General features: G+C 38.8%; 1 protein-coding gene across 6 annotated transcripts in view; it reads right to left on the bottom strand.

The window, feature by feature from the left end:
* cacna2d2a (calcium channel, voltage-dependent, alpha 2/delta subunit 2a) overlaps window positions 1–23,812 on the bottom strand; it is a 138,900-nt gene that overhangs the window by 91,880 nt on the left and 23,208 nt on the right. For all 6 annotated transcript variants that reach the window (XM_072381975.1, XM_072381977.1, XM_072381976.1 and 3 more), the window contains exon 3: window positions 9,276–9,392. In XM_072381975.1, coding sequence (XP_072238076.1) covers window positions 9,276–9,392 — 117 coding nt within the window. The remainder of the gene's footprint in view (window positions 1–9,275; window positions 9,393–23,812) is intronic.

Below are 23,812 nucleotides of genomic sequence, written 5' to 3'. Positions count from 1 at the left end.
AATAATTGCATCCCATTTTTACTAACATATTGAAGCAGCAACCAACCTTTTTGGAAACACTTTAATGATCTTAAAGCCATTTCACACATGCATTTCTGAGGAATCTGTGAAGAGTCAGGGCCAGACGATTCACACAGCTGCTGTTCATACATGCACTTCACAGCAGGAGATGTTCCTCTGGATAAGCCGTCTAGCTGGAAATATTCCCAAGTGGTACTTGGGTAGAGTGCGCAGGAGACACGATGTAAAAAGTATGCTGGAAAAATTCAGCAATTTTTTATTTATGTTACATAAAAATGATTGACTAGTTTTCGTACTATAATGCTATGAAGGATTAGCAGCTGTATTTCCATTGGGTCGTTGTCTGAACTTTTTGTAAAATGGCCAGTTGGATGATTTCCAAAACATCTGGGGTGAATGTTACAGATGTTTGCTAAAAATATTTAAAAAGCCAAAGCTTCCATAATAAAAAATATGTATGATTCTGCCTTAACAGTTACAAAACACTTCAAATTAGACATTAAAAGCAGGTGAATACAGAAATTTGCGATATTTCATTAAGAGTGTTACACATCTCCATTATGCTGTTAACAATAAAGCTTTTTATTTAATATTTCATAGCACTTACACTGGTAAGCACTTGTGAGTGTGTGACATATATATATTTTTAAATGGAATAGATCATAAGACGTTTTTGGTAATCAGTGCACGAGGCAAATTGTAAAGTTTTGTCCTCTATTTTTACCCAAGTAGAGCTTGGCCTACTTCCCCTGTTCTTCCCTGATGGGACCTGAGAGTTATAACTGCCTCTCAAAAGGTCTACAGGAAATGGAAAATCAAATTGCTTTGTTAGAGTCTGCTCTTTAATTTAGTTTCTTCACTTTCTTGAAGTGTGGCAATGGGAAGGCTGGGCTTGTGCCGTGTAGCTGTATGCCTTCTACTGCAAGCAAGCACATACAATTGTTTCATGAATGCTAAAGTTCTTACTGGTGACTGGGTTCATTAGCTATTCAAACCATCTGACCTCCCAACACTCCTCAGACACAGTCATTATGAAGCCCTTGTAATTCATTAGGCTCCCTAAATTAACACAAGCCATACCAAGAGGTGCTTGCTTTTACTGAGTGGCAGACTGTGCCTCTGGGAGGTTAAGGCTACGTATGTGGATTAAGTTTAAATGCCATAATAAGGATAGAGGTGGAGGCCAGCTAGTTACACTATGAATCAAGGCCTAAAGGTAAAAAACAAACCATAACAAGTGTGAAGAATTAAGCAATAAACATAACTTTTGGTCTGGGCAGGCTTTGGTGAACATCTAGTAAATCATAAAAGTGAAAATTACTATGATGAAGACTATGGGACTACATATGCTTATAAAAGCTCCAAAGGTGAAAGATGACTTCAGTGCTCGCACTAATGATGGTAATAGCGTATGCACTTTCATTTTTTCAAGTAAAATCACTTGAATGTTGCCACAGAATCGGGATTGATGGGAATGAGGCTATGGGGAAATCTCTCTCCCCTCTAGAAAGTGAGACAACTGGTTCATTTGTCATTGCTTTACGCCAAAAGGGGGGACATAATCACTTTCTGCCAGTGGTGTAAATCATTGTGAGCTCACAAGCTGCTGCTGTACTGCTCCTGTCTCAAATGACAGACACTTAGAAATTACTTAGTGAGTGTACAAAGTAAAATTTACAGACACAGCAGGCAATACATACATATAAAAAGAAAAAAGAAACAAAGCACAGAAGTGGGTGACTGATGAAAAAGATTACTTTCCGCAGCACTGCAGTCATTTACCAGACCCACATCAGACAAAGGAGAATTTAACTACTAATCCTCAGACTCTAGTGCACTCTGCCAATCAGGGCCAATCCAGATCCAGTGTCAGCTCACACTACTTTCAACAGCTTCACCATAGTCTGATAGTGAGGCCCATTTCTTTTTAGACTTGTGGGCCTTTTAAGAAGCAAAGTCTAAATTTAGCTCGCTATTAGAAATTGGCTATTTGTGCCGGATGCCTGTTCAATTAAAGCCAGCCACTGAGGCATCTGACGTCTCTGGAATGATGACTCAAGACATCAACCTCAAGCACCAAAGAGGTGGTTTTATTCCCATGGTAACGTCAGGAACAATAATTAAGCTGCATTCTCCCTGTTGATTTTTCAAAAAATCATTAAATAAGTGCATAAAGTATGACTTGCCACAAACAATAAAGCATGCATATAATACCTTTTCATTATTTATCACACAAAAAAGTTGAATTTCTCTGAGCAAAACAGTTGACTGACAGATTAATCTACATGTAAATGCTTTTGACAGAAAGAGTGTGGGTACTTTCACTTCATGTTCGTCTTTATACATCTTCAATTCACCTCTTCAAAGCTATATTTCATCAGTAGAAAAAGGGGGTAAGCTCATATATGCATTAAGTCACTCCGAATGGTCAACTCTTCAGAACAGCGACGGCAGCATATTCTGTGAGTTCAAACTTGTCTCCTCAGATGTGTTTTTTCTCTCCAGTGATAAAATCTTCTGTTTCTTTGTCATAATGAGGTGGACATAACTGTTAGAATTGCTGCCTTGAAAGCAAGTTCATAAGAAAAAAAAAGGGCATGACCCAAAACACTTGAAGCAGCCACATCACAGTTTGATAGCCGTCATATAATTCAGTTTTTTTCTTTGGTTGATGTTGTTCCTAAGCAATGTCAAAAGGAAATTACACAACAGTGCAAATAGGTCACAGAGTAAGCAGATATAAATGTTCACACCTGTGTCAACACGTGCATGCTCACACTCCGTTCAGCGTGCATGTTGGCAGTGCATGCCATGTGCGAGAGTCAGTGTCTTAGTGAATTATGAACGAATGTAACGTGATGACAGATGACTTGAAACTGCCTGACCCTCCCCATCCCTGAGCTGGCTGTGTCATCTTGGTTTCTATGGTTAGGAAGAGGCACAGGCCCACGCAGTCTGATTGATTAATGCTGTCACGCAAACTTTTGCTGTTCCTGCACAGTGTCCGGTCCAAGCTCTCCTGCCATCTCTCACAATCACTATCAGCATGACGGCACAGTCACAGAACATCTCCGTCCTTAACGACAAAAAAAAAGAAAAGAAATTTGCCTGACAACCACCCCCTATCTATTTCAGGTCTAATGGTCTTATATTTTAACTGAGTCAAACAGGTGAGACTCCTCTTGTTGTGAGTGGTTACAGCCTTTCAACAAGACACGAAGAACAAGAAAAGCAGCAGAATCACATTGAAATATACTTCAGGTGTAAACATGTCAGGTGCAACTACACTATATACAAGTTTAACTTCTGGTGTAAAACATGCTTGTTGCAGATCTGGTGTTACTGCACTGCACAACATCAGAGTGAATCATATCCATATATATGGGTCAATCTCCCTCTTTGCAGAGCAGTGAAGTGAGCCTCAGAACCCAGCATGCACACTTGTTTGACTAAAAGGCCTCAATTTTTTCTCAGAGTTTTTCCTTGTAGTGTGTCTGTGCATCTGCTGCTGAATGTCCCTCACTATCTGTCGTCCTTCACTGTAATCTTTTTTTAAAAGCACTTAACCGTGCTTCTTCCTTCTTCCTCTCTCATCTCTGTGGTTTGACCCTGCATCTAGCCAAACCCATTAACCAACCCAGTGACTTGCTGTGTGACTTTCCATCAAACAGCACGCAGAACAGAGGTACTCATCCTTCAGCCGTGAGTGGTATTGGAATAGTATTGAGATCTGTGTAATTGGATTACACCACCCTTAGTCCTCTCTTTATTTCATCAGTCACCTCTGTGAAATCAGAACGTACAAGCTTTGAAAATGGTAGTTTTTCTGTGCAGCTTGTGGGAATACAACATGATCCCCCTCTGTCTGTGTTCATGGCTTCACCGTCCCTCACCAAAGCTGGAAAATCCCTGCAGCACCTTGACTGACAGCTCAGCTCTGCCTAGCTCTGACAGTGTACAGGATGTTGTGCCATCTCAGCTGGTTCTGAAGGGCCCAGCTGATCTCGAGCATCTGAGGCAATCATATGTTGGATCACAGAGAGGAGCAAAAAGGGGATAAGGACAAAGATCAGTGTGAGGTCTACTATACAATATCACACATGTGTGGTTTCATACACATGACAAGTTAGGTGGAGGACTTTGTTCTCCTTGGCTGCTCCAGGTTAAAGGGCCTGTCAGAGTGACACTTTTCCAGAATAAGTCAGGTGGAAGCCTGTTGCTCAAATAACACACACACAGAAATATACAGTAAAGGGAAACACGATGAAAACAACAAGGATGACATGCAGACGGAGAGTTCAGATGCTCACAGCACATCAACAAAAACAATCCCAGCAAATCAAGCATTAGAAGCTGCTGACAAATATTCTAAAAGCTATCAAAAGATTCAGATTGAGAATTTGATACTATTTAAGAAAAATATATATCTTTACTGCTTGATTTGAATTCACAGGCCAGCAGCTAAATGCTCATCTAAATTGTTTTGTATAATTTAGCAAAGATTATGAGGAAAAGAGAAATCTTTTTGAAAGCTGTACTTACTACAAGCTGATTATGCATTACCCATTTATTGAAAAACTGGAAAATGTGTTAGCAGCTATGCAAAATGACACGCTCACTTAGAGATCAATTTTGCAAATTTGGTTTGTACAGCAGATGGACAAATAGGCATTTTTAGTTACACCACCAATGAACTGGAATAAAGACATGGAATAAAAATGACCACTTTTTCTAGTGTTGCTGGAAATAAAAGAAAATTCTTGAAATCAGACTGGAAGCAAAGTTAGCAAAAAATTATATTATCCTCCAAAATGAAAACCTGAGGCCAGGTGTCGGCTTCAACACTCAAAACAGATGAAATAAGCTCACATTTGAAACGCAATCACGTCCTAACACACCTGACAAACCAAAGAGATTTACGCTAAATGTCCAACAACAACACGCAGGCTTTCTAGCGTGCATGCGGCTTAATACATTTTAATTTTGGCACCAACCATCGGCTCAGATCATTGTTTAGGAAGATGAGTAAAGCCAGAGGCAAGACAGGAAGAAGAGGCATGGACACTGAGTGCAGGAGATTAAAACAAGGAAAGGAAAGGAATAAACACCGGACAGGCTTTTGACAAAAAGCAAGTCAGCTTATAATGTTTCCATTTTTAGAATGAGTGGATTGCACTATGAATGATACTTTAGGCATATTCAAATATCTATTTTCTTGATGGCTATATGACGGCAGGCATAAATCACACTAATGATTATACCAGAGGTGGATATTACAGCCAAAAAAAAAAGGAAACGTGCATTGATTACGCTCTTTTTTTCTGCTGTGACAAACCGCACATTGTAAAAGAGGAACCCCGGCGACAGTCTCATTCCAGGCAGGTAAACAAAAAAAAGGCTCAGAAACTACATTTTGTTTTCTTATGCTCCATCTTAGTGAACAAGAAGAGCTTTTAAATGAATAAAATGTCTTGCTAATTAAACAATTTAGGACTAAATCAACGAAATTCCGAGCACTAAGAAATGCTTTCCTCTCTACTATACATTAGTAACTAGTGTTTATAGTCTGTGTTTTTTCTTATTAGTAATATAAACATGAATTACAACAAACAGCCCAAAGCTGTATATAAATAGGTTGCAGAATAGTAATTTCTTCCTGCATACATACAAATACTTGTGCAAACACACACACATTTTCTCCTTTTTAAATGTGTGACAGGAAATTTTGGGGCTAAATAACCATTACAGGGGGTAGAAACAGTCTGGAATATAAAACACTGTCAATACCTGGCTGAGAGGGGTTTGACATCTTCTTATCTACGGACTGCATTAAGACATGGCTTTTACTCTCCTCACTGTATGAATAATAAGTCCATATGAATTTATTTGCCTACAGTCTTGAGTTTTCATTTTTAATAAACACAAAAGGGAAGAAAAAAGAAAGATAGAAAATCACAACCTGCCTAAATGAAATATTTTAATGCATATTTCTTGTGAAGGTTTGTACTTGCATGACTGTTTTCATGATTTTCTTTTACTTTATACATTCCTGGCTCCCATGTGCAGTTTTATCACTTAATGGTCTTTTCCTCTCTTCCTACTTTCTTTTTACTTTTAACTCTTCCTCCTCCCTTCCCCTTCACCCCTTCTATCTCTCCCCTTCTCCCGCGTTTGCTGCTCATTTTTAAATCTATGAATTTCTCAACATCATTTTCTGGATTTTTCCACGCCCGAGGGAGAAATTCTCATTTCAGATCTTCTCTTTTTTCACCTCATTTCCTCCCTCCTGAGTCTGAATCTCCCAGGCAGGATGCTTGGTGACAGTGTGGCCCATGAAGGTAAAGGTGTGGGGGGTGTATGTGTGTCTGTGTATATATATCAGGGGAAGTGGAGAAGGTGAAAAAAAGTTAAGAAAACATTACGGTAATGGGTCACTCCCACTCTACTCCTACACATGGTCACAAGAGACGTATAGAAACGCTTACATTTTCTTTAAAGATCCATGTTGTAGAATTAACCATGCCTTTCAGACACGTCTGATTCTACGTGTGAGTGCCTTATCTCATCCCATAAGTCATCATGCTCTTCAAAGAATATACTTCTGCTCATTTACGAGGCCTCAACTGTGGTAAAATGTATCACTACCGTGCCTTGAGTAACCAAACTTGAGTTGAAACAGAAGGAAGGAAAGTTGACAGTCCATCAGTCATCTCTGTACTTAAAGATGCCATTTGGATGAAAGCCTGATACCACCTACCATTAACTCTAAGATATACAGAGGAAACTGTAACACAAATACAAAAGAATAATAGTATCAAAGCAAAGTGTTTGACATATATGCACTATATGCTGAAGTTTCTTGTTTTTTACGTTAAAAATGAAAGTGAAAAGTGAAATATAGCTCTCGAAATGTAGAGTTAGAAGCAGTTGTCCTATTGTGTAGGGCTAGTTGTATATATTAGTGGGTGGATATTGGATATATTGAACTCTTAAAATCAGCTGCTTCAGTCTCATTGTTGAGAAAAAAATGATTAAAATTAGCTTCAAATAGCAACTCTGTTTCAGAATTACAAGGTGACCTGTCCAGGATGACAGCTGGGATAGGCTCCAGCCCCCCGGCAACCCTGAGTTGGATTAAGCGGGTATAGAAAATGGATGGATAGATGGAAGGTTTCACATTTCATTTCAAGAATCATGGTGATGCAGACAAAACTTACTTGTGCTCTGAAAGACAGGCTGTGTTTAGGGAACATTAGCATTTGGTTTAAATATAGTATTTCTGTATTAGTGCTCCTTTACTTTTGCTCTGCCTCTTAAAAATTAAAAACTGATTGTGTATACTATCCTAATTTCCCCTCATGCCACTCATCTTTCCTGTCACTGTGTCCCCACCCTCCTTTTTTCTCTAAGAGGTTAGAGGTTTCCCACCGGGAGAGCAAAACAAATTTTCAACTAATCACAGAACCATCTGAGCATAACAGTGGAAATAATTATATCCCAAAATTCAGGACAACGAAATGATAACCTTTTCACACACCACAGTAATGAAGTATATTAAATAGAGAAAAAAACACAACCTTAGAACTAATGCTGGGCAACAAAATGATAAAGATAATTGTCTCAATTATTGACAGAATATAATTAGCTTTAAATTGTATTTCAGCTGTAAAGAGATACCTTAGTGCTTTCTATAAGAGTTCAAACTAAAGGAATAGGGCTGATCCTCTATCATCTGTGTCCATACTGAAATGAAGTCCTCTATCAAACAGAGTTTGATAATGGATAATTAATAAATTCACAGAATCATTCCAATCAATTATATATGATGACACTATTCACTAAAAATGTTCTATCCATTTGTTTCAGTTGGTTCTTATCATTTAAGGCCTAAGCCGAAACATTCAATAAAGCATGTCGGATAACTGAACCAGAGGCTGAAAATTTACTGAACAACAAGTGATATCAAATCAGACCAAAGGCATTATACGATGTGGAAAAATACAGCATGGTAAATATACATTTTATTATGATATTATCATTTCTACTAAAGCCATAAAGAAAAAAAAATGTTAAGGCAGAGAGGTCTGATAAGAGACTGTCACACACAGAGATATTTCTGCGCTTCAACAGGACTTCAAAGAGTAAAACTGATGGATAATTCCTGCTAGTTGTGTGAAACAGATGTAGAAGGCATGTTCAAGAAACTATTTTGGGTTTAAGTTGGCAAGGTCCCAAAACTAAAAATTTTTTCATTTTATGTTGTAATAGCTGAGTGGATCACAGATGTCGGGATTATTGTGAGACAGTAAAAAGCATCTAATTTTCCTTTAAACGACACTGTAAATGCAACAGTTGACATTTTGTCTTATATATTCATGTTTGGTCAATATAAACGCAACATAGAAAAAAGGGGGATACCATATTTTCTCAAACAGAATCTTGGATTTAATTAAAGCCGGGTCTGTTTTAATGGAGTTGACAAGAACAAATAGAGCCCGATCTCTAATACTGGCCAGGGCTATACATACTTTGTGTTCATGTATTCATTTTAATTTGATACGGTGAAGGAAAGGTTAAGTGTGTGTGTCAAGCTAGTACTTCATTAGCCTGTACTTTGTTCATTCAACTTTCTGGCGCATAGTGCGGTCTCACTCTACAGTCTACCACAAAAGTTCAAACATTTTCAGTGTACTCGAGACACATTCTGGAGGGAAGAAAATAATAGCTGTGTTTCGCACCTGCTTACAGAGCTCTCAGTAGGAATTACTTCTACTTGGGTCATACTTGCCCACACAATTGTGTGGAAATTTGTAAGAGTTTAGATGCACTGTTTCTGAATTCGATATGAGGCATTGAATAAGGCATTGTAGAAAAAATAAGACAAGTCATGCTAGCTATGATGAGAATTTGAAATAAATGCCTGCCTCTAATAAATGCCTTGTACACTGAGCTGTTGAAGCCAACAAAGGCCTCCACCTCTATTATAGTCTGTAGAATCTCTTTTGGACTGACATTAAGACTGATGGTGACAGGCTGATCTTACCACTTTTATACTGTAAAGCCTGCTTTTGTTTTTAATCAATATTCCACATTTGCCTTTATGAGCCATGTCTTCAGAAAAGAAAAGAAAATGAGCGGCAACTACTTTCCAGCAAAGTCATGGCATCCACGGTGCAAGTGTGTATCTGAGCACTGAGGCATAGCGTGTGCTTGTAGACACAGGTGTTACAATACATGGTATATCATCATCTTACCTCCAGGGCTTTTCTCTTGCTGTTGAGCAGCTTGGAGATGTCTCGCGCAACTCTCTCTACCAAGTCCTTTGGGTTGTTTCTCTTGATTTCAAACTGGCTCTTCTTCTCATTATAAATCTGCAGATGGAGAACACATGAGATCAAAGGTCAGGTAGCTGCAGCCATTAGATTAATTAAATAATCACAGAGGAGCTGTTTGCTTATTCTCAAGGTAGCACACAAAATGATAAACATTTACTGTAGAGTAGGCAGTATGTAGCCTGCCATTATACCCAGAAGCCTCGGCACTGTAAAGAATTAAACACAGAACAGAGCCTTAATGGCAAAGCACTTAAGGTAGCCAGCTGCAGTCTGGTAATCAGGATCAAATTAAAAAAACAAAAACTCCAGCTCACTGCTGGGTGAACATCCTTAATTTCCAATGTCAAATCCACTGGAACTAAGACAAGTAGCCCCTTTAACATCTTAGGGAAAATATTTGCGATTTTTCAGCCATTGGGTTACTCAAGATTAACCTACAATCACCAATATGTAGAATTTCTGCAGACTTTGAATGACTAATCACACAGAAACAAGAACAATTACAGACAAAGGAAATGCAAACTACATAAAATACACACCAGTAAGCGACTGGATTCATGATACCACACAGGACTGGGAGGTTTGAAAAAAATGCTTGGACCAGTGACAGTGAAAGGTGCTTTGGAGATTAGACTGCTCTCCTGTAAGAATAGTGAGGGCTGACTCAGCAGCAAGAACTCTCTACAGGATCTTTAGTTTGAAACGGAGTAAAGCCCAAGAGACTACCACTTATCCTGCAGCCCTAAGACACCACAACACCCACTTTCACACCATAAACCATTTTGTACAGTTATGCTAAAAGAAACCCAGGAAAAGCCTGTTGCGGTGCTGGAGTATCTTTATGCCATTTGGCTCTACTCCAGCCTGAAATGCTGCATTTCTACGGTCTTTTAATTTGCCTCACTAGGTTTTCTGGCTTATAACAATTATGCGTGTAGGCAGATGTACTCTTAATATTGTGCTTTTTATACATTAGAATATACAAATTACAGTGTGCTTCACTGAAAGAAGAATAACAAAAATAGAGCTAGATAAAAGTATAAAAAATGTCATAGAAATATTTTGTTCTGAACGTCAATTTGCGCAGGAATTTATGCTACATTGAAGTTAACTGCTTATTTAAGTGTCCTTAATAAGTGGAGTCTGGGGCTACATTTTCTGCAACGATTGAGATTTGAAATTTTAACAATCTTTATGAAAGTATCTGATATATCTGTCAAATCTCATGAATATCACAAATGTGACTGTAGAAGTTGCATTTTCTTCCAGTATCTACTGCTATCTACCATAGCATTTGGACATCAAAATAACAAACAGAAAACATGCTTAAAAGATGGGCAGACAACTGATGTGAGAGATAGTGAGATTTAATGCATCTCTCGGTAAAAGGCATTTTTTATTTGCTTGTTTTGTTTTAATCAAAAGGGTTTTCATTAATTAGAGCAGTAATTACTTGTTAGGCTCTTTTCTTCGTAAAGAATTTTTATAATCAGAACAACGGGACAAACCCATCTGTGACACACTGGACAATAAATTAATTAAAGGAAAAACAAACAATAAGAGTCTTAGTGAAGTGTTGGACCACCACTGCTGTGGCCCCTGTTAGTGCTTCTTTCTGATGATCCTTCAACTTTCTGTAATTGATGGATAAAACACTGTGGTCCAAGCACCAAAGTTTGCATCATTCTCTTGGTGTAAAACACACATGCACTCACCCACATGTCTGTAGTGCAAAGCCTCTGCTTGATACACCACGGAACTCTCAAATGGGCATTCATCATTGTGATATGTTTATTCACTGCAACCCTACAATAAAAGCGTGTTCTAATGTCTGACCACATCCTGCATTGATATTTTCAGTCTATGAACATTTGCTCTTTTGTTTTTTCTTGCTTATTGAAGTAATACTCATGAATCACTGTCATCAAATTTGTGCGGTAAACCACAATTTACAACCCCATGCTACAACCCGTGAAGTCTTTGCCTCCTGTCATCTTGATACAAAACCAGAATTAACTCAGCCTGCTCAGCATTTTTATACATGCCACAGAGCATGACTGCATTGTAAATCCTTCATTGTGTCATGCAGTTCACCTTTGTTAAAGAATTTGCGTTTTTTAACTGTTCTCAGCTTGTTTATCCAGATTTTTATTATTCACTCGAGGTATTTTCTACTCCAATTAAGTTGGGTGGATCTGTTGTTTTAGTCTCATTTGATATATTTTGACAACAGTGGCACAATTATCAGAAATCTATCAGTTCATACTATATGAAAGATATATTACAGACTGATTCTAGAGACTGACATGTCCCTCATGCACACACAATCCAAAACGAGATTTGAGGAAGAAGAAGAAGAAGACAAATTTGGAGCATAGAAGCTCACTTTCTGACAACCAAAGTCTCACTGTCCTTTAATTTTGATTGGGGTGATGTCCTGCGTTGCTGAATAAAATTCTGGCTTGTTGCTTTACTTCACTAGCATATAGCTTGCAGTGAAAAATTATGAAGGGTTTAACTTTTAAAGTAGCAGGAGATGTGTGATCTCATAACTCACTATCACTATAATTCCAAACACTGGGCACACTTACCGTTGAGAATTACTGCACCAGGTTTGTGTGTATCCTGTCTTAACCTCCCATAGGGAGGGTGCTAAAATTATGTTTATAATGACAAATACAACATGGTTCTGAATGGTAATGTATGCATCTTTCCTCTTTCTGATCAGCTGAGCCAAGCTGCCCACCAACATACATCCTCACATCATAAGTGAAACATTCCCACAATATTGGTAATACAAATACACAACCAGAGTCCAGGAGTGAAGGAAACAGACACTATGATTTGAATTTAGCCAATCCTGATCATGCCTGTTAACCACATGTGAATAACTATGAAGACAGTATGAGTAAACTCAGGGACCCGCTGAACACAAAGATAAGTTAAACCAGCCATGACTGAAATAAGCACTAATTCTAAAGTCTCCTGACTGAATGTGCACACACTCATATCTATTTTTAAATAACCAAAACAAGGATCACTTGCTCACTTACCAAATATCATGTCATAGAGATTGATGAGATGATGTGCTGCAGTGAGAAAAGAAAAAAACACTGGTGTCCATATGATCTGTCTCTGTCAAACTGTAAGCTGGGCCAGCAGCCAGAGGCCGTTTCCTTCCACTGGCCAACTGAGTGTGCAAACCTGGCCCCAGAGACTAAAACCATGCCAATAGAGCACTCCGATGAGATTGCCTGGTGTCTTATTTTGGCTGCCCTCTGAGGGACCAGAGATCCTGCTTAGCTTCAAACAACCCTTTCAACTACTTCTAAAAGTGAAATATCGCCGTAAAGTCTGCATACTTCAAATACTGCAAAAAAAAACAACAAAAAAACCCTCCTAAAATGTTTTTCAATGAGTAAAAATGTGTGGTTTAATTATTCAAGTTTAACCAGTTCTACTTTGTACCTCAGCTACTCATCCTGAAAAAGTCATTAGTCTGCAGTTCAACAGTCTATCCACACACTCTGATTCACATACACACAAAAATGAGTCAATATCCCTCAGTTCTAAATGAGACCATCCTCAGACCAATAATCACACACACGCACGCACGTGCACACAGACACACACACACACAGACACTAAAAACTGGCACACATCATTTCAGAGGGCTTTTTTTTCAAGGGCGAGGAAGCCTTTAATGGAATCTTATTAAAACATAAAACAAGAGCAAAGTTTTCTCCACTCCATTGACAAAGTACAGACCGTGACTCTTTTAAGTGAAGCATCTTTCAAGTCGATTTAAAAACCATGTAAAATATGTTTTAAAATCAATATTCATTCCCTTAAAGTGTAGTAGTACTCTTGGATCTGCCTCCTCCTGGATGATTCATCGCAGTTTGGGGGGAAATGACAGACAGAGTTTTCTCTCTAAGCTTAGAAACAAAACAAAAAATGAGCGATCAATAAAACTTACGTTGCATAAATATTCTTAATTTCTGTACCATACAATGAGGTAATCATTTAATGCTTTTGTTTTTGTGAATCCACTATCAACACAAAGCTCTGACGGTATTCTGGTAGGAAAAAGAAACCTTGAATGCAATTTCCACCATTTAGGGGTTTGAAAATATTCCAATGTTCTATAATTGTGCAGTGCACTCCCTGCTACAATACCACTACAGGATACTCATCTTAAAATGCCACTGGAAAATGCACTACTTAATCACAATATCAAAACATGGAGTCTGTAAACATTTGAGAAATAAACTACATTCACCGTGGTGATAAATGCATGGAAATTAGCTCCTGCCACACACTTAGTAAATGCAAGTCTCAAATGAAAGCAGTCTTATTCAACTTGAAAACTACAAGGATTCTGTTGACCCTAAGAGTTTGTTTTAGTGGTTTACATTATTTTTGTCTTGTCGGTCAAGAGCACAGATGATCATTTTGTCCAGATTCAAACATCTACAATTACACGCAGCAGGTATAGCTGGAGCAGCCAGAGCTGCCAGGTGTCAGTTTAAATGGGCATCACACCAGTGTGCTGTATCCACCTACACAGCATGCTCCCTTCTCCAGTGACCTATACCTATTGTTTATCATGCACTGCCACATAAACACAGCCAGTATCATTTTCTCTGTCATTCTTTATGTGAACTACATTAAATGCTTGACCTTTTAACTCCATTCTCAGACTACATGCATTTAATTTAAATAAACGAATTAGCACAAAAATGCTAGTATTTTAGGTGTTGATCTTTCTCAAAGGCTGGCCATTATGGGTTCCTATAACAGCTGTCAACCAGATTGCATTCTAGCTGGCCAATAAGAATTAGGTTGGAATAGCACCAGAGTTTAGACAGACAGCACATGGGTAAACTGGACCTCATGGGCTTGAAAAGCTTTAAATCCTCTTTGGCTAGAGGCTTGATATGAGTGACCATCAGTGCTTAAAGGCCATAAGCACATCAGCCCGCTCAAAATGATTCAGTTTCAGTGTTTGACTCACACAGGTTGTGGGGAAGCTAAAAAAGAGAAATATGTAACCCCAGAAATATGTAACCTTCATCGAGATTAAGGTTCAGCAAGAAAAACAATAGGTGGCAAACAGCCAGCGCGGGAGTGTTACAGTAGGATGAAGCGATAGAAGAAGCATTGGTCAAACTTCAAATGAAGGAAAACAAAGCGTGAATAAGTTAGCAAGATGGAAAGCTTGGTGGCAGAGAGCATAGTGAATAAACTGAGACCTTAATACAACACTTATTACTAGGTGTATGTGTGTATTACTACTGGGATTGTCAGCCAATTTCTGATGCGTTTACCCGCCTGACAAAAGAAACTGAAAAACATGAATTCGAACAGTTAAACTGGGAATACTTGCTTGAATTAATATAAAAGATGCAAAAAAGGTAGAACTGTGGACCATGTACCATGGGCCATTTGTGTCTAGTTGAACGTAAAAAAATAGGCTTAATTGTCTGGGTGTGTTAGTCTGGGTTTGAGAAACTCAATTCAGCATTCTAAGTTATATTTTGCTTAGACAATTTCTTTTTCTCTAGAGTCATGTAAATGTACTTAATGATTTTTATGTACATTTTGAAAGACTGTATTGGAGACAGTTGATGGACACTTTATTTAAAAAAGAACCCATCCACATACTGTAAGAGAAGATTAAAAGACCTTTTCCGAATAAGTTCTGAAATATTTGCTCACAAAACTTATAAGGCACGTAATCAACTCTTCACACTATAAATTTAAAGAAACATTACTTGACAAACCACTTTAAACCAACGTTTCTCTCCCATGTGGTCAAGCAAACCACATTTGTTTCAAATCAGGTTAGTGGAAGTATAAGTTTGCTTAAAAAAAATAGGTAACACGTAAAAGTCCTAAAGTAAAAGTTCACAGGTACTGGCAAAAAAAATACAATGATATGCAAAAAGAAACAGTCAAAAAAATGTGGATGTGACTGTTAAGTGGTGCCAATCCTTTTTATGTTAAAATAAATGATAACTCATGGATTGGAATGGCTTTGGAGCAAATTAGGGGAGTTAATCAGTTATGCTGTTGGCTGAAAGCTTCAACACTGAAACAGCTTTCTGTGTAGGCCTGTCATTCTCACAGGAAAAGAGGAGAGGTGGCTCTGCAGCCTGCTACCGACAGCCAACCAAACCTTCTGCTGCTAACGCTCACACAGGACACGACAGAGGTAACTATGCCAATCGCAACCAATATGCTTTCTCTGGCAGCTAGGACGATCACAAAATCCCACACATAGTGAGACATGCAAATGGACATGTGCACAAACTCTCATTCACACCCTCCGCACAGCTCACGTCACACAAATTCACATTCTCATCATTAGCGGTGATGACTGGTTTTAGTGTGCCAAGCCCTGAGCATCACTGTAAACACACAGATGGCAAGACAGAGGGTGGCGAGACTCCAGAAAATAACTGTTAAAAGTGGTATGCAGATTCTGCTGGCTCCAAATATTTGTCAAAGAAGTCCTCTGCTTTGCAAGTCAATTCCCATTTTCCCAGCTTAAGTAACACTGTTAACAAATCCTGTTGACACTGCAAAAAATACCAATGTACTGTTGCACACAAAACAGAAGGAAACCAGTGAGAAGATAAGAAATGATAAGAAATGAAAAAATATTTCTGTCTGACTTTATATGAAGATTTGTTTGTTGACTTTTTTCAGTGTTCACTGGTAACACTGACGTTCTTTGGAAGTGCTGACGCTTTTGTCCCTTTGCCTGTGTCTAGGATAGGACTGCTTATCTCTCTGGGTAGTCAGCCACAACAGAGCACGTCTGGCTGCAGCAACACAAAAGTTGACAGAGACAGATGCCACATCATTAGGGCATATTAGTGGGCTCTGCCGAGCAGACCCAGCATCCATGGGCCTCAGGAAGAGTGCAATAAGAGACAACACATAGGAAACACATAGCCCCTCAGAGGACTTTGATAAGACACAACACCCCAACAGCCTCTCACAAAAAGTTCAGTAGAACTGGAAGCCTTCGGAAGAGTCCGGTCCGTCACATAAAAAGAAGCAACATTGACTGCTATAGTCAAACTAGTTTCTCTAGTTTCTCTGGTTTTCTGCCAAAAGAGACGAGTGTATCTGCACTTTGACAACACAATCCCCTACTGACTGTATCCCAGGGCCAATAGCATACCAACAGAGCACAATGCAGTCCACCACCAGGAAACTTTATAAATGGTCCAGCTGAGCCAAAACAAGCCAAAAAGAATGACGTTTTGTTTTTTGCTGTTGATTTTCCAAAGCACGGGCATTGTGCTTTACAAAGAGCAACACTGGACTTCTGGACTTTTTTTTGTATTTCCATTTTGTGGTTTTTAATCACTGTTTCTACATACTTAAAAACTCCTGTGCCAGAACAGTGTTAGGCTGACATTACCATTTCAGCCCTGCTCTTTATTGAATTTGGGGAAATTTACATCCATCCCTGTGATACAGTTATACACTGATTAGTCGTGATCCCAGCAGCTTTTTCTCTTCTTGTCTGTTCATGCAGTCACCATTGAGAAACTGGCTTGTCTAAGACCGCAGTGACTTTTACAAAGGAAAGATTGTTATGGCCAGGCAACAATGATGGAACACTGGCTATGAATGTATTGTGACTTAGTCATCTGAATCAATAATAATTTCTGGTTCCTCATTTCACTCTCCACTAATTTTGTCTAACTGCATATTGTATAGATCTTTTTCGTTGTTTGTGTGTAAGACAGAAAACAAGGGAAGGAATAGAAAAAAAATATATATATATTTTTCTGTCCCATCAAGCTCACTTTTCATAACAAATATTGTATTTTAATACTGCCAAAAAACAAATTTTTCTGTTTGTTGTAAGATGTTAAAAGAAGGTTGAACTAGTGGTTTTGGCTAATCATTACATTGTCTGCCATAGTGAACAACAGGTGTGGATGTTAAAAGAGTGACAGCAGGACCCTGTAAGCATACAGGTGACATTAAGCAAAAAAATGGAGAAAAAACAGTCAGACATTCCATCACAGTCTCAGAGGCTACAAAGCATGTCAGTGTTAACACAAAGTAAGGCAGAGCCATCATGGGCACTGATCCTAGAAAACAAAGGCTGAGCTAAATATTTACATAGAGCCCATGGGGAGAGTTTGAGATTAGAACGAGAAACAAATTAGATTACAATGGATGAAGGTGGGGTTTGGCTTCCTTAACTTTATCAGAGGGACTGTCAACCTGAGATATAAACAGGTCAAAACAAAGAAAAACATTATTGGCATGCACAAAACCATAAACACCCCACAGAGACAGGACTTTGCATATGCTTAGCCCCATCTAATCTCCATGGTGATATATCCTATTCAACTGCAGGTACCCAATGGTCTAATTCAAATATTTAAACTTGCTGTCAGTTTTTTGTGTGAAAGATGCAATTATCATTTTCAACCCAAGCTTACATATGTCATATTTTACAAGACAAAAAGGTCCTTAAAGTGGTTTATAATTCTAGTTTGGTAATTTGACTTGATATTTATTGCAGCCCAGCTCAATAGGACTAGAGACAAAACATCCTTTGCGCATCAGATTTTGAACCGTGAACTTTGAAATTTCTCACATCAGAATGGATGCATTTTTGCTACCAAATACACAGATTAAAAAAAGACTCTCCAAACAATTATAAGCATGCCAATGTGATGGCAAGGGGGCAACATTTACTATGCCAAGCCACAGAAGGGGTAAACCAACAGGCAAACAAAACCAGCTGGACAGATGGAGCCCAAAGCAATCTTTTAACTGCTCAGTTTTGTATCTATTCATTAATAACCCCTGTCAACAGAACCAAAAGGGTCATGCAGAAGTGGTTTGTGATCCCATAATTGCTCAGAGAAATACATCCAGCCAGTTGGCAACAATCAAACAGAGGGATTCACACAAAGTGACTTGTTGGAGCGAGGAAGGACGAAGGTAAATGTGGGGCATCCTCCCCCCTGCTTCTCTCCTCCCTTCCATCCTCCCTCAGTCAGGGTATTTGTCTTTCAGACAGAGATAAACTGCAGTCTTTTTATTAACTTGCTGATGGTGGGGAATTGTTTTTTTTTCCATTCAGTAGGTTTTCTCAAATAGACAGCAGCAAAAATATCCTCCTATAATTCTTCCATCCACAATTTCTCGTATTTTCTTGACTTCCTATACCCCCTCCTCACCCACACCCCCTATTCAATACTTTGTATAACACTAAAACTGCCTGCAAATTGTCATCATAATGTCTCTGTCAGGAGCTACTGTATATCAAGAACACAATCATCCACATTCCATCTCACACCCCATCACATTAAGCCCTAGCTATAGCAACATAACAAGTGATGTCTCTGTATGTATGCATGTTTGTGGGCATGAGCATAAGGTTTTGGGGCATTGCTGTTTCTCCGTAAGTCTCGAAAAGATTGAATTTAACATGTGAAACTCTGCACATTACGTTTTGGTATTTGAGCGAATTTGTGTCTGCTTGGCTGTGTTTTTCTGTGTATGTGTGTGTGTGTGTTTGAGTGGGCCGTAGAGGTCCAGCTGAGGAAACAGACCCTCAGGGGTGAGTTTCTTTCTGTAGCGTCTTCTTCACTTTCTCTTCGTTTGATAATTTACTCAAAACACTATTGATGAAGCCTGGCACCTGTCCATTAATCCAACTGCTTGACATGTTTCAATCTGTCCACATAAATGTCTCATCCTGTTCAAAGCAACAAATTGTGTATTTTGTGAAAAAAAATGGGGTTTTAAATAATGCAATTTTCAGTTGCATTATTTTTGGTTTGCACTCACATGCTCATGCTGATGTTCATCTTAGGTCATCTGTGACAGAACATAGAGTCACTGCTCTTTCACGCCATCTGCTTGTCTCCTTGTGAGGCTCATCTCCTCAAACCATCTTTTACACAAAAGCCTTATCTCTTCCACACTGCACAAACTGTTGTACTACTCTCCCAACACCACTGCCAAGCTGAAGCAAGTAGAGTTTCACCAAGAGGGTTTTTGTATTCCAGTTTCCACTGTGTTGGACGACATATATTTAAATACGAGTGCCTCCCTGGCAGCCTCACTGCTCCCATCAACTCTGTCAATAAGACACATTGGCGTGAATCTCCTCTGCTAAGTTCTTCCTTGTAAAATATCAGTAAATATGAAATGAATAATGAGCTCAGAGGAAGCTACATTTATAGCCAGAAACAGCTAAGCATGGATCAACTATAATTTGGGGATGAGGTTTCAAAGAGGTATTAGAGCAGCAGAGGTCAATGAGGTGTTATATAATTCAAATGGATGAAGATGCTGTGCTTTGGATGCAAAGTAGCGGCACACTGCTGATTAGCGCAACACATCTCAACACTGCAAAAATGTTAATTTTACATATTATTGAGTCAGGGTATGTTATTTTCAAACAAACTAATAAAAGATCTGTTTATCTGGGCTGCTAATTCCAATATATTTCCAATTCAAATGACCATTTTTCAGAGCATCTTGGTGTATTCTCATTTATTCTATATTTCATTGAGCAAACATCTTACTTCATTATTCTTTCTTTTTGTTGTTTTTTTAACTGAAATGCAGTGTGAAGCGCAACCTGAGCTTATGTGCCTTCCTCAAAGACACTTACAAATGTGGGAAAGAATAGCTTTGGGGAAAACTACACTCAACCAATTCAACTAAATGAAATCAAAAAACCTTTTGAAAATTTCAAAAATAAAAACACTTCAGTCAGAAGAAATTGAATTATTTGAAGAAGTGATGTTTTCAAAAAACTTGTTAACACGTTCATTTAGTAGAAATAGTCTATAGATATTGGCTAAAGTTACAACTAGAGTTATATGAGCAATGATATTGTTTAAATGGGATTCAAGTATAACTTGCTGTTAGGCCAGTTGGGTTACATGTCTGGCTCTCTGCAGGCCCACCACATACCTGAGTGACAGTTACTATGACAGCCATTTTCTTCTGCCCGACTTATCTCTGTCTTACCACAGGCAGAGCAGAGCAGGGAGGATGGAATCCAAAGACAATTTAAACTCACAGTGCAGATTACATTTCAAACCTCCCAGACTGAATATTTAACCCTCTTGCCTTTCGATAAGGGATAGGGGGATTTTTACTGACTCAGGAAGTTAATTTAACCTTTCCTGTGAGAGGCAAAGCTGACAAAAAGTCCTATAGGCTTGCCCTTGGTGATGGCCGAAGCTCTTCCTCCCTCCTACCCCGCTGTGTGGAAGGCTAACAGTGACTATGTGCTGGGCCTGATATAGAGTGGCTCCATGCTAAGTCATTACACAGGGAGCCCAGCCTAATTACACTCAGACAGCCCCCCATGTAACCTGCCAGCAGGGTCACTGCTCTTACAAGTGACAGCTATAACGGGACAGCTATACAAATCCTGGTTAAGAGATAAGGAACGGTGGGGACGCTTTCTGCCCACTACGTGTATCTCTTTGTGGGGATAGGGGTGCGCCCTTCTATATCTACCCTGGCTAAGTGATGTCAGACTCGCCCCTGACCTCATGCTTTCAGGCTATGACTCTGGCTTTACAGTATAACTAGTACCCCTACCAGGTTAGCAGTGACACACTAAAACGGACAGACTCTCAGTGAACAGCAGATAGATCTCCACTCTTTCTGAACATAGCAGTACCACTTTTACAGCATGCCAATTCCTGCCAAACTGGTTGTTTCCATGGAAACATAGCACTTAATGACCGATAACAGAGAAAGACCTGGGAGGGAAAAAAAGCAAAAAAAAAAAGAAGGACACTGACAGAGAGTGATGGAGAAAGAAAGACTGAGATCTTGTGGAACAAAAGAAGCAATTTAGTATCGGAGGACAGCGTGAAGCCTGATTATGTCGTCAGTGTAAATGATCATTAATTTCCTTCTGTCCAGCAGGGCCAGATTAATGTCTACCCATTTTGCAGTGAAAAAAAAGAGTCAGCTTAAACATTTGACTGTGATCCCCCCGCAGCAGCATCTGTGGCCTTAATAAAATGCAGAGGTTTATCCAAAATGGCACTTATTCATGGACAAAAACACACATTTCAGCAGAACAATGCAAATAGTAACTGCAATCATTTGAGTAAAAAATCAGATAGAAAGAAAAGAAATAACAGAAGTATTAAGTTTTGTCAAAATTTCCTCATAAACTAACTGACATATCAAAAATTTAACTGGTTATATAGGATATTGAAAACTCACATCCTCTATCACGGCAAAGTCTGACAAGTTATGCTACGATTTAACAATTTCACAACTGAAAACCAATAATCTTCAGTGTACTGGGGCACGTTTCACCAAGTATGATCTATATAGAGACTTTGGAGCATCATTAAAAAATCAAACATTTATTGAGGCCTTTGAGCATTCAATATAATTTCATGTTGAGATTGTTCGGGAATTATAACAGAATGTCTTCAAGAAATCCAATTCTGTGCAGAATTTAAAATATTAGCGAATAATCTTTGTATTGTCATCTTTTAATGAAATCTGTTCAAACCAACATCCTGCAACACCACATGCTCTTTCTAAAAAGTTTTCACCCTGCCTGAACCAATTTACCAAACAGTAGAACAAGAAGATGAAACTATACAATACAAACAAATCTCAATCAATCCATTAAGTTTTTTATGTCATTTGAAGCATGCTCCTGGTACAAATCAGCCTGTAAACAAAGGTTTTTAAATTGTTTTAGCTGTGTGATATTAAGGGATAACAGGCAACAGCGAAAAACACAATGTTAAGTGGCAAAACTGGTGACCAGAAAACTTTAACTATTTTGGTAATATTTGTTCAGTTTTATGCATATCCATATGACTAGATATTAGTAATAAAGCCAATTGAAATCAAACCGTTTGTCCATACTTTGAACAGACGAAACCAGAAGAATTTTAACCTTCACAGCCTGTGAACTTGATTTTGATACAGAAATATTTGACACAACAGCTGTGTGAAACTATCCAAACCTTCACTCTAGACCCCTTAGGTCAGAAGAAAGAATGTCCCGTGTGATCAAAAATCAAAGCAGTGCAAACACATAGCATTTTATCCTTTGACATTTCTCCACTGAGCTTTGTGTCTCGTTTCCACATAACTGGATCTGATCCCTTTCATCAGAATCAGCGTGTTGTGCGGCTGCTGAAAGCCCACAGTTTCACTCCTCTTTGCATGCTGATCTGTTTACTCATAAAGCAGTCAGTTTTTTTTGCAAATACAAAACCCTGGATCAACAACAGGGTCTCACAAGGATCAGGCTCTTTATTGAAAGCAACCTCAACCTGCTACATGCTTTTTGGCTGGTGGCCCATGAGGCCCTCACATAGTTTCCACCTTTCCCAGTCAGCTTCTATGGTCTGCGTATGATGACAAAAATACTGTCACAAACAATAGGGCTACTAAAAGTGCTTTATTATTTCCTTAAAATACTATCCCTGCAAAAAATGAACCACATACCATGAAAAGAAAAACTCTTGAATGGAGACCTCTCCACCCACGGTGATCTGAACTCACCAGACTGTTGACTTTAACATAGTAACATAGACAGGTAATAGCAGTGACTCCTTGAAGATGTAGACATAGACACACCCAGTATTTTGGAACACGCTCTAATTTTGGCCCAAGTTTCAGTTTCTAAACCTGATTGTGATTTTCCAGAACATGATACAAAATGAAGCTTTTTTGTGCGACCTCAGCTGAGGTTCTAAGTGAGCTAAGCCAGTACTATGATGTACTATGATGGTCAGTTAGAATCTGTCTCATTAATATCTCATTCGGGTGCGTGGATCGTATATAATGTGCATAATGAATACATTCACTCATTCATTTTCCATATCTGCTTCTTCCTATTTATGTTTGCAGGGGGCTGCCAGTCGCCATCAGACGAGGTAGCGTTCACCCTGGACAGGTTGCCAGTATATAACAAGGCCATGCACAGAAATAAACAAGACTGACAACCATGCACACTCACTCCCATTCAGGTCAATGTAGAATCGCAAATCAACCTAATGTGCATGTTTTTGTACGGTGGGAGGTAGCCGGAACACCTGGAAAGAACCCACGCTGGCACTGGGAGAATTTACAATTTACTATTTACAAGCTCCACACAGAAAGCCGTCAGTCAAGATTTGAACTGGGAACCTTCTTGTTGTGAAATAACATAATAAATACATATCCAAGTATGAATATTTTTGAACTACTTAGTGCTCAATTGTCATGATCACTAACAAAAGACACTGAAACCCTTCTGAGCTAGAAGCCTATCACACACTCTTTGAGTGCAATAATCACTCTATAGTTTTCTGCTAAATCAATGCAATGTTACAAACACACAGCGAAGTTTAATGTCCCATCTTTATGTCACTGCAGTTTTACACACGGTGCAGCCCTGATCTCACCCATGGCGAGGG

The sequence above is a fragment of the Leuresthes tenuis genome, unplaced genomic scaffold (assembly GCF_036924035.1).
Source record: "Leuresthes tenuis unplaced genomic scaffold, fLeuTen1.0.hap1 SCAF_3, whole genome shotgun sequence".
Lineage (NCBI taxonomy): Eukaryota > Metazoa > Chordata > Actinopteri > Atheriniformes > Atherinopsidae > Leuresthes > Leuresthes tenuis.
Note: the sequence above shows the minus strand (reverse complement) of the source record. Positions and strands in the feature narration are given on the sequence as shown.